General features: G+C 43.6%; 1 protein-coding gene across 1 annotated transcript in view; it reads left to right on the forward strand.

Annotated features, from left to right (window-relative positions):
* The window catches only part of LOC138785797 (stimulated by retinoic acid gene 6 protein-like), a 57,741-nt gene extending 45,800 nt beyond the window's left edge, over positions 1-11,941 (forward strand). Inside the window, exons 16-18 of the mRNA XM_069962123.1 lie at positions 4,803-4,966; positions 5,166-5,300; positions 11,065-11,941. Of these exons, the coding sequence (XP_069818224.1) occupies positions 4,803-4,966; positions 5,166-5,300; positions 11,065-11,282 (517 nt within the window). The 3' untranslated portion in view covers positions 11,283-11,941. The remainder of the gene's footprint in view (positions 1-4,802; positions 4,967-5,165; positions 5,301-11,064) is intronic.
* The last annotated feature ends 282 nt before the right edge of the window (positions 11,942-12,223 follow it).

Here is a 12,223-nt window from a genome sequence, read left to right on the forward strand (position 1 = left end):
AGCATATCTATGCTGCAGAGATCTCAATGAGAGATCAAAGCACTTATACTAGAAGCCCCCCAGGGGGGCTTTTAGTATAAGTGTAAAAGTTTAAAAAAAAAATGTCATTATCAGTAAAAATCCCCCTCCCCTAATAAAAGTCTGAATCACCCCCCTTTTCCCAGGTTATAAATAAAAGTAAATAAATAAATAAATAAACATGTTTGCTATCGCCGCATGCGTAATCGCCCGAACTATTAATTAATCACATTCCTGATCTCGTACGGTAAACGGCGTCAGCGCAAAAAAATCCCAAAGTGCAAAATTGCGCATTTTTGGTCGCATCAAATCCAGAAAAATTGTAATAAAAAGCGATCAAAAAGTCGTATATGCGCAATCAAGGTACCGATAGAAAGAACATGTCATGGCGCAAAAAATGGCACCTGACACAGCCCCATAGACCAAAGGATAAAAGCGCTATAAGCCTGGGAATGGAGCGGTTTTAAGTGTTGTATATTTGTTGACAATGGTTTAAATTTTTTACAGGCCATCCGATACAATATAAGTTATACATGTTACATATCGTTTTAATCGTAACGACTTGAGGAACATATATAACAAGTCAGTTTTACCCCAGGGCGAATGGCGTAAAAACACATTTCCCCCAAATAAACAAAATGCGTTTTTTTTTTCAATTTCACCACACTTTGAATTTTTTTCTGGTTTCGCAGTGTACTTTATGCAAAAATTCAGCCTGTCATTGCAAAGGACAATTAGTGACGCAAAAAATAAGGGCTCATGTGGGTCTCTAGGTGGAAAAATGCAAGTGCTATGGCCTTTTATGCACAAGGAGGAAAAACCGAAAACGCCAAAATCGAAATTTGCTCTGTCCTTAAAGGGTTAACATCCCTAAAATGTTGTGCTGTTTCTGTAAGTCATTCATTTATGAACTTGTCTGAGGAAGGGATCTTGTGAATCCCGAAAGATCACAATTCTAACAATTTTTGTAGGCCAATAAAGGTATCACTCCTAAAATACATTTGTCGAAAGTATTTCCCACCATTGAAAGTTCTTGACTTGTAGATATTCACACCTACACTAGAGACGCATAGTCACACTTCTGCAGCTGCCATGTGAAAGCTATAACAGAGCTCAGGTCTAAAAGAAAATATAATTTATCGAAGTAAACAACATCACAATTTATTTTTGGAATGACCCACCTAGGAAGTTATGATCAGAATTAATTTAAAATGTAAAATGTTACCCCTACGACCCAACTGAACATTAATGGGACGCTCTCTGACCCATTCCCGATATATTATGGCATCGGTCAAGGCTCAACTTATCCCGCCTTCTCTACGTGCTAATTATGAATCCCTTAATGGCCTTCATTCGGGCAGATCCGGATATCCAAGGGGTCGCCGTGGGGTGAAGGGAGTACAAATGTTCAGTCTTTGCGGATGATCTGCTGGTGTATATCATTAACCCATTGGTCTCCCTCCCCTCTCTGATGGCCCGATAGTCAGAGTTTGGGGCCTGTTGGAATTTTAAAATAAATTTGTCAGAGGCCCTTAATGTTTCATTATCTACACAAAAGGTCACTTCACCCAGCCCCCATTGGATATCATATATTTAGGTACTAAGCTCCCTCTTGACCTATCTTTTTTATTTTCAGTCAACTTCATCCCCCTTTTGACACCGTCCCGCAGGGATCTAGAACAATGGGACCACTCTGAGTTTTCATGGTTTGGGAAAATTAGTATAATTAAAGGAGAACTCTGGCTAAAAACTATTTTTAATGTTATTTCATAAGCAAAGTTAGACAAATTCCTAATGTACACTAATTATGGGAGATGCACATTTTTTGCTATTTCCTTCAATTTATTAGATCAGGCGGGCTTCAATTTCTCTAAAAAAACATGACTTCACAACTCCCCAGTCTATACCTGCAGGATCCAGCAGGGGGCGCAGTATATGTAGAAATTACACGTAATGGCCATTCCTGTGCTTTTCTGCCCAAAATTCAGCTACCTGCCACCCCCCTAAGTTGGCCCCCTCAACCTCCCCCCCACCCTAACAGAAAGCCATAGTGCAGTCATCCCCTAAAGCCCCCCAAGCAGTGTAGTGAACAGCCCCCCCCCCTGACAGGAGCCCCTATTCCTTTCACTAGCCCCCCCAAGGCCCCCCCCCGACCGCAACATAGAAGCATTTACCCTGCTGGATGGGACTGGTACTCCCACTGCAGTCATTGAGATCAGCCCAGTCCCATGCAGCAATCGCTAACCCCGCTGTCTCTCTCCCACTGAACCTGATCAATTACTGCAGCAGGGACCTCTATAGCCAAGGCTGCACGGGAAGGGGCTGCTACTGTTTATGCGATCGGGTGGCTGGGGGGGCTTTGAAGGGCCAGTGCCCTGTCAGGGTGGGGGGCAAACTAGGGGAGCTGTTCACTACACTGGACAGGACTTCTGATGATATCGGGTGGCTGGGGGTTTTGGGGGATGATTGCACTATGGGTTTCTGTCAGGGCAGGGGGAGAGTTGAGGGGCAAGCTGGGGGGGCAGGTAGCTGAAGTTTAGGCAGAAAAGCACAGGAATGGGCATTACACGTAATTTTTACATATACTGCGCCCCCTGCTGGATCCTGCAGGTATAGACTGGGGAGTCGTGACATTACTTTTATGTGCATTTCCCATTATTAGTGTACAATAGGAATTTGTCTAACTTGGCTGGAGTTGTCCTTTAAGATGACCCTGCTGCCCTGGCCTTTGTATTAACTACAAACTATCCCCATAACCCTCCCCTTCTCATTTTTTCACCAAATTCAGCTTTGCTTTGGGATCTTTGTATGGACCTCCAGTCGTTCTCACATTAATAGTATGACTCTGACAAGGCTAAGCTTCTGGTCTTCTGGACTGCCGCCTGTATTATTTTCCATGTGTTCACACATTTGTGTACTAGATATGATTCATAATGAAAGGACCAAGTTGTGGGTCAGGAGCTCTTTTCTAAAACTTTGGCATCTCTCCCATGGATTTGGACTCCCTCTCTGACAGACACATATACCATGTCCTACTCCACACGCCATACTCTGGCCAGTCTACATGCAGGTAGTCCCTGGTCAATCCTCTGGGTCCAATGCTGCCAATAACCAATCGCACTGCATTCCACCCTGGTGCATCAACTGCCCCTTTCCTAGAATAAACTAAATCCACTCCGCTCCGATTCATTCACATGTCTGTAAAAGGCTTGTCAAGGCTCTTCGCAGCTATTATTAAGGATGACACCGCTACCGCACACCGCTACAGCAAACAGTTCTCCAATGACCAATGGACAAAATGTTTCTTTTTAACTTACAAAGCAGTCATAGCCACAAGGGCGCAGGAAACCTGCTATAAAATCCTGCCCAGGCGGTACAGGGTCCCTGTGTCCCTCCACAGATGGTACCTTATGTATGTTGGAGATGCGGCAGCGCAACAGGCACCATGTCACATGTCTGGTGGGGCTGTTCTCAACTACAACTATACTGGACGATAGTGCTGCAAGTGATATTGGAAGTTACAGGCATGCTCGTCCCCAACACACCTGAAGCTACCCTATTGTTCATGTTTCCTTTGGCCCAGGACAAATATAAAAAATCCTTGACCCGTCATCCCTCACAAGTGGCCAAAACAATATTCCCTAGGCACTGGAGGTCCACGGATGCCCCATCTCTAGAGGAGTGGTTCAAGAAAAATCACCCACATTCAACACAAGGAGGAACTTAACTAGGACCTTTTTTTAGCTACCTTCCTAAATGTTGAAATCTAAACTCTTTAACCTCTTTTTCTCTCTCTCTTTCCAAAAATGCTTTGATCTTATTGCTCCCTACTCATCTGTAACTGCACATGTTTAGGTACAAACTATCATTTCTTAGTTTTGTTTTCGTTAAAGCTAGGAAAAGTTTACGATCCACCCAACTGATCTTTATTGCTTAATCGGAGGAGCTTCCCAGGGTTAATTGGTCCTATGGTTTGTGTATTGCTTGGGCATATGGTTATATTTTACTTTCTTGCTATGCTTATTTCCTCTGTACGCTGTTAAATTGAGCTTCTTGACTTTTATATGCATATGTAAAGTTTGTACTGTCGTTTATTGTGGTTACTTCAATAAAATCCTTTGAATTTGAAAAAAAAAAGTAAAAAATTATGTAAATTAACCTTATTGACGTGACTAGAGAGCAGCAATTGCCACAAATCTAAAATAAGCAATCAGAAACAAAAAGATCAGTAAAAGATTGGCGTAAAATATAAAAGGTGATACATTCTCTTAACCCATTCACACATATGGACCTTACTGTACATCTGTTTTAGTAGTGACTTACCGCAAATGTATGTATAGTAATGCTCATGGGATGATACGGATACAGAAGCTGTACCTGTGTAATCTGCAGCAGGGCTCGGCTGTCAGCAATAGCTGGGCACCCACCACAATTGTCGGGACCTGAGCCATGCTTGGATCCTGGCAGTTAACCATATAAGTGACACATTTAGTGGAACTGCAGCATCTATGGGGAGATGTTTCTTATCTGGGCTCTGTGAAGCGATCGAGAGTACCGCTATGACAACTGGAGGCCTCACTGAGGCCCTCTGATGTCATAACTATGGAAGCTGATCTGCTATGAAAAATATAGTAGTCTGACAGGGGTAATACACTTAAGTGTAGAACAGCCCTGCAGTGTATTATCTATCAGATCAGACAGTCAAATCCCCAAGTGGGACAGTAAAGGAACACAAAAAAGTAAAGAAAACCTCATTCACAGTCTTTTTTTTCCTTTTTTTTTAGGAAGGCGTTTCATAATTTTAATTACTTCCTCTTCTTCTACAATGTCATTCTTGGTGCTTTAGCTTCACTGCTTAGACTTATTTTGAGCCTGATTTTGGGAACTTTGTTGATTGGAAGAATTGATAGAACGTTATTACAACGTGGATATGAGTCAGCAGACAAAGGTAGGACATTCACCTAGAGTGCTTCTACTCAAAGTCAACAGGTAGCATGCCCTTTTACTGACCAAGGCAGAGGCTATTTTGTGCCCCAGCTGAGATCCCGATCCAAAAATTGTACAGTCTGGTCTAGTCTAACATGGTGTAGTGGCATATACAGCAGTAAATGGATGCTAACATACCATCATTTTGTGTTTTATCGAAGGTTACAGTACATGGATTGGAATGCTATATGTGGACCACTATCACAATAACCCAGTTCTTGTGAGTTTTTGCAACATTCTACTAACAGTGAGAGCTGAAAAAGGGCTAAATGTATTTCATCGGTTAAATAATTCAGGTAAGTCGATTATTCTTAACTATTGATGATGAATGATGATGAATGATGAAGATGAATGAATGATGAATGATTGATGATGGCGATGATGATGATGATAATGCTTTTATTTGTATAGCGCACACAGATTCCGCAACACTTTACATAGTTTTTGCCAATTATTGCTCCCTGTCCCCACTAGGGCTCATAATCTAAATTCACCTATCTGTATGTTTTTGGTTGTGGGAGAAAACCCACGCAAAAACATACAAACTCTTTACAGATGTTGCCCTTGGTGGGACTTGAACCCAGGACCCCAGCACTGCAAGGCTACAGTGCTAACCACTGAGCCACTGTTATGCATAAGGAGACAAAGGCATTCTGTAGATCATGCAAAAGAACACTGCAGAGACACCATCACGTGTCTCAACGTCAGTGAACCAGCCAGACCTTCCACCGGGAAGGAACAACCAAGCCAAGGAATGTCTCCAATCAATGAAACCACCTAAGGTATCCATCGACAGACAGCTTTTTCGGGGTTTAAGCGGAACACTAAACCTTACTACAGCTGCATAAAAATACGCAGTAAACACGTTTACTGTCCGATTCAATTTAAAGGGGTTGTCTCGGCTAGGCAATTTTTATGTATGTGCCAGAGGAGGGAGTGATTAAGAAAAAAAAATACACTTAACAAGCCATGGTTAAAGGAGAGCTCCGGGTGATTTTTGGCACAGTGCAGAGTTTGCCTTTAAGGGCCATAATCGCCCAAAATATGTTTTGTGTTCTGTCTAACCTGCCATTGGACTGCTAAAAATCTTGAATACAGAATAAAAGTTTTTACTCCACTTCAGCACCCAGCCAGTCTGATATTTTGTGATTGGCTGATTCCTGAGTATGGGCCAACAAAAAGTGGAAAACTGCTTTAAATTCCAACTACTAATTTGATGGTACATATTTTACTCCCTCCCACTTAACTTACACTAGTTGTCACAAGACCTTATGACTGAAACCCACTTGATATGTCATAGCAGATTACCTGACTTAGGGCCCTATTCCGCAGTAATGATAATCGGCCGGATCGGCCCCATTTGGCCCGACTATCGTTCGGTGAAATAGAGGGAACGATATGCCGATGATCGTGTCATCGGCTGATCGTTCATTTAGAGCCAGACCTAAAATCATCGATTTGACGATTGGACAAGCAGCAGCATCATACATTACCTGTCCAGGCTTCTTCTCCGCGCTGTCTTCATCCCCGGGTCCCGCGCGCTCTATCTTCAGAATGGCCGGTCAGCTGACGGAGCGCTCAGCCAATCACAGGCCGGGACCGCCGCGGCCTGTGATTGGCTGAATGTGGCCTGTCAGCTGACCGGCCATTCTGAAAATAGAGCGCGCGGGACCCGGGGATGAAGACAGCGCGGAGAAGAAGCCTGGACAGGTAATGTATGATGCTGCAAGGACATCGGTAACGATCATCGCTGCTCGTTTACATCGTTAATCGGGCCCTCCTCGGCCCGTGAGTAGGACAAACTACAAACTGCATGGAAACAGCATCAATGATATATACAAAATCAATGTTTTACACTTATCCACACCCACTAGCAGAAAGGAAAAAAGTACAAGTACGCTGGTCTTGATACTTGTCCCCTATAGGCCTTTATCAAGAATGGCGTATAAGTAAACCAGTCTAACATAAAGCATCGCCCCCATGCCCCACTCTGGATTTACGGAGAGGCACATACCTGAGTATGTGAGACTGCCATATGGCAGTTGCAGAAATCTACACTAGCTGTGGGCTGAATCTTCACCACGATTTACACCTGCTAGAAGATGCAAGTCACGATAAATCAGGCGCAGCAAGAGGTCATGCCTCCTCCCCACCTTGCCTGCCCATTAGGCAAGCATGGCATACTTCGGGAAAAAGTCACAGAATTTCACCTTTTTTTCCAAAGTACACCAGGTGCACATTTAATATATTTCCCCCACAGGGTATATTACAAGCAGAAAAGAAAAACAAATAAAAAAGAGCACATTCCATTGTGAATGGCTCTAATCACGTGATAATATGTAATAAATTACTTTTAATGACTTCCTAATTAGAGATGAGCGAATCTCGAGCATGCTCGAGTCCATCCGAACCCGAGCGTTCTGCATTTGATTGGCGGGGGCTGCTGAACTTGGATAAAGCCCTAGGCTATGTGGAAAACATGGATATAGTCATTGGCTGTATCCATGTTTTCCAGACAACCTTAGAGCTTTATCCAACTTCAGCAGCCCCAGCTAATCAAATACCGAACGTTCGGGTTCGGATGGACTCGAGCATGCTCCAGGTTTGCTCATCTCTATTCCTGATCCATTCAAGTCCTATTCACCTATATTTTACAACTTACCAAGCCAGATAGCACAATGCTCTGTAGTGACAAGGGACAAACTGTGTACAGCTGGGTAACTCCTCTTTTTGGAGGGAAGTCTGGCTTGTTTCAAGGTTCTTAGCCAAGCATTGACTTACAGGGAGGCTACCTCTACTAGGTGGCACCAGAGAGCTATTTGAGAGAGCTAATATGCGTAAAATGCTGAAAAATTATACAAATCCATGTAAAAATCAATACATTTTAATGCCTAAATGAAACATTGGTGACAAATAACCAGCTTTTCATACTACTTAGGCCTCTTTATCAGAGATGGGTTTCCACAAAATCCAAAGACTAATATACACTGCTCAAAAAAAAAAAAAAAAAAAAAAAGGGAAAACTAAAATACCACATCCCAGATCTCAACAAATGAAATATTCCTGTCATGCGCTGAGAACAGTAAAACATAAAATTGATAGATATAAATCAAACTTAAATGGATATTCCGCTCAAACATAACTTTTCATATGCCGCTGCCCATAGTGAGACTGACAATTCATTCCATATTTGTTACTGTCTATTCAGTCTCCTTCCCTCAGTTCTGATCCTGCTGCTTTGTGCTGGAGACAAAGAAATCTCTGCTTCCTCCCCCCTCCCTTCTGAGATGGCACATGTACATATTGGCTGTATCTGCAAATTTGTAGCAACCTTGTAGTGCTGGGGTGGTTAAATACAGTAGGTTCCTTAGCAACGTGACATTAAAATAACCCTCCAAGCATTACAAAGTTGCTACAAAGGTGCAGATACAACCTGCCTAGGGACTTGTTTACATCAGCCATCTTGGAAGGGAGGGGGAGGAAAGGGTTCAAAGTAGAGACAGAGAGAAAAGCTTAGACACAGATTTCTTTATCTTCAGCACAAAGCAGCAGGATCAGAACTCGTGGAAAGAGGCTCAATGGATAATATGGAATGAATTAGTATTAGTTTGGAATCATTGTTAGTCTCACTATGAACAGCAAAGGAATGTTTGAGCAGATTACCCTTTTAACCCTTTAAGGACCGTGCTAACTTTCGTTTTTGCGTTTTTGTTTTTTCCTCCATGTGCTTAAAAGGCCATAGCACTTGCATTTTACACCTACAGACCCACATGAGCCCTTATTTTTTGCGTCACTAATTGTACTTCGCAATGACAGGCTGAATTTTTCCATAAAATATGATGCGAAACCAGAAAAAAATTATATGCGCAGTGAAAATGAAAAAAAAAAACGCAATTATTTTTCTTTGGGGGGGCTTCATTTTTACGCCGTGTGTCCTATGGAAAAACTTAGTTGTTATATATGTTCCTCAAGTCATTACGATTAAAATGATATGTAACATGTATAACTTTTATTGTATCTGATGGACTGTAAAAAATTAAAACCATTGTTAACAAATATACGTTCCTTAAAATCGCTCTATTCCCAGGCATATAACGCTTTTATCCTTTGGTCTATGGGGCTGTGACAGGTGTCATTTTTTGCGCCATGATGTGTTCTTTCTATCGGTACCTTGATTGCGCATATGCGACTTTTTGATCGCTTTATATTACATTTTTACTGGATTTGATGCGACCAAAAATGTGCAATTTTGCACTTTGGGATTTTTTTGCGCTTACACCGTTTACCGTGCGAGATCAGGAATGTGATTAATTAATAGTTTGGGCAATTACGCACGCGGTGATAAAAAACATGTTTATTTATTTTTATTTGTAAAATGGGAAAAGGGGGGTGTTTCAGACTTTTATTAGTGGAGGGGATTTTTTATTAATAAAAACACTTTTTTTAACTTTCCCTTACAGTAATATGAAGCCCCCTGGGGGACTTCTATATACACAGAACTGATCTCCCATTGAGATCAATCCTGTGTATATAATAGAGCAATGATCCATCAGATCGGTGCTCTATTATCTGAATAGATTACCGAGCCAGGATCAGCGTCATTCCGACACTGAGCCCCGGCCGGCTCATTAGAACGGATCTCCCCTCCGCGATCGCATCGCGGGGGGGAGATCCCCCACTGGACACCAGGGAGAGAGGGCACAGCTGCTATTCAAATGCAGCTGTCAGCTTTGACAGCGGCATTTGAATAGTTAATTAGCCGGCCGCGGCAATCGGCCGCGCCGGCTACTACACGCGGTCCCTGGCTGCACTTAGCAACCGGGGACTGCGCGCTGCAGAGAGGGCTCACGCCGGGAGCCCTCTCTGTTTACTCTTAACGGCCGCATGACGGGTATACCCGTCATGCGTCGTTAAGAGGTTAAAGCGAATGTAAGACTAGTACATCTCTTTTTTCTTTTTTATATGACCAGACCAAGGATGGCACAGGGGTGCCTGTGCCGCAGTCATTTTTTTGAACCGCCACACGGTTCCCTGACATGATGCCAGTCTTAATACTGAGCACTTGCCAGGCATGAAGCACTGGAGGTGGGCTCGCCGACCCCCAGTGTGACGAAACCCCCTCCTCTCTGTAACGCAGCGCCATTAGAATAAATTGAGCAGTGTCACAGAGGTGAGGGGAGATTGTCACACTGGGGGGCAGCGGGCCCACCCCCAGTGCTTCATGCCCGACCTGTGCTTGGTATTAGACCAGCGCTGTGCTCTGGAACCAGACAGCAGTTCAAAAAAGGACCACACCACAGGCACCCCCGTGCCATCCTTGGTCAGTTTATGTAAAAAAGAGAAAAGCAATGTTCTAGTCTAACATTCGCTTTAATATCCCATAGAGGTCTGGATTTGAGATGGTAGTTAAAATCAATGTGGAAAATCAAACTACATTTTGATTGCAATTCAGTGGAAATGCCTCAAGAGAAGGAAATGAGGCTCAGTAGTGTGCTTGTGGCTTCCACATGCCTGTATGACCTCCCTACGACGCCCGGGCATGCTCCTGATGAGGTGGCAGTTCTCATACAGGCTAGCAGACCTGTACCATGGTGTCCACACCAGAGGATGCTGCAATCACAGTTCAGATTTCATTTCTTAAACTGAGCTGTGATTGGTTGATATCTGTCTGGGACAAACATCAGACACATTTTTGTCTCAGACAGACTAATATATATGGGCCATAGCTTGCAAAGGATAGTCCACGCCTCTTGTATTTTCTGGAGTTGTATAGACATAAGGGAGGAAGGAATCTTGGGGAGATATAGCAATAACCGACTGCTGTCTCACAACATACAGTACATTTGCAGGAGTAACAACAGAGGAACAGCACAATGCAGGGTTCTAAGAAAAGGTGACGTGCTTGCATTTATTTAAACAAATATGATGACAGTATTTGATATATGAGATGAGTTGGTGGTTATCTGTAATAATAATATATAATCAAGTAATATTTTCAAACTATAATACATGTTTAATAAAAGTGAGAACTAAAAAAAAGTTTTTTTGTTTTTTTTGCAGACCCATGTACATCAGTCAGATCCAGAACAAGATGGCTGCTATATTATACTCTTTTGAACAATCCTAGACTGATAATGCACAGAAAACAGAAAGAAATGGATGACCTGGACGACAGAGATATTGTTAGGAACAGACTTATTCAGGCTTCTGTTTTGGAGGTTACGTGCAGAAATATTCAAGATAGGCTCCTGGATAGCAACCTTGTGGAAATATGTTAAAGCTAATAAGTATTTACTATAGTGTTGGACAATTTTCACAGATTATGATGACTTTGTGTGCTCCACCACTTTTTCCCTAAATCAGTTACTCTAAAAAAGAAACTAACGCAGGTCAGGAGACTCTGACCTGCTGTTATGTTCCTGCAGGACGGGGCTGTGAGAATGGAGGTCATTTTCTTACCTTCATCCTCAGCACTATTTTCCAGTAAATCTTCACTTTATTCAATATGCAAATTAGGCGATTTGGTGCGCTGGGATCAGAACTACCACCCTCAGTGCTCCATCAGCCTGCCTTTGTGGAAGGCCTATGGCCAATTTTACATAGATTGCTATGGATGCAAAATTTTACTAGTAAACAGCATTTTTGACTGTAAAACCCCGTGACCCTCTTTAACCCCTTGCCGCAAAATGACGTTTGGGGAACGTCATGTAAAGTAGGTACTTAATGCAACATGACGTTCCCCAAACGTCATGTTGTTCCTGCCTCCCCCCGCAGCCCGTAAGTGAGATCGGGCAGCGGGAGGAGGCAGTATCACACCACATCCTCCCGCTGCCTCTGCCCGGAGGGGAGCCGCGCTCCCCCCGGGCAGTTAACCCCATAAACGCCGCGGTCGATGCGACCGCAGCGTCTATGGGGGAGATGTGGTGTTCGCCGCTGATCGGGCGGCGGGAGGAGGCTGCAGGACGTTGCCTCCTCCCGCCGCCACTGTCACAGTGTCCCCTGGCCCCCCTTCACCTGCCGCCGGTACCGGAGATCGCCGATATCAACATTATACCGGCAATCTCCGGTACCGGCGCCGCCGACAGCTTTCATCTCCCCCCACCGTGGATTCACGGTGGGGGGAGATGAAAATGTAATAGTCAGACCCCAGATCAGCCCCCCTAGTGCCCCGATCACTAACCCGCTCCCTCCCCGGGCGGCCATCAGATCCAAGATGGCC

Source organism: Dendropsophus ebraccatus, chromosome 3 (assembly GCF_027789765.1).
Source record: "Dendropsophus ebraccatus isolate aDenEbr1 chromosome 3, aDenEbr1.pat, whole genome shotgun sequence".
In the NCBI taxonomy this organism is placed as follows: Eukaryota; Metazoa; Chordata; class Amphibia; order Anura; family Hylidae; genus Dendropsophus; species Dendropsophus ebraccatus.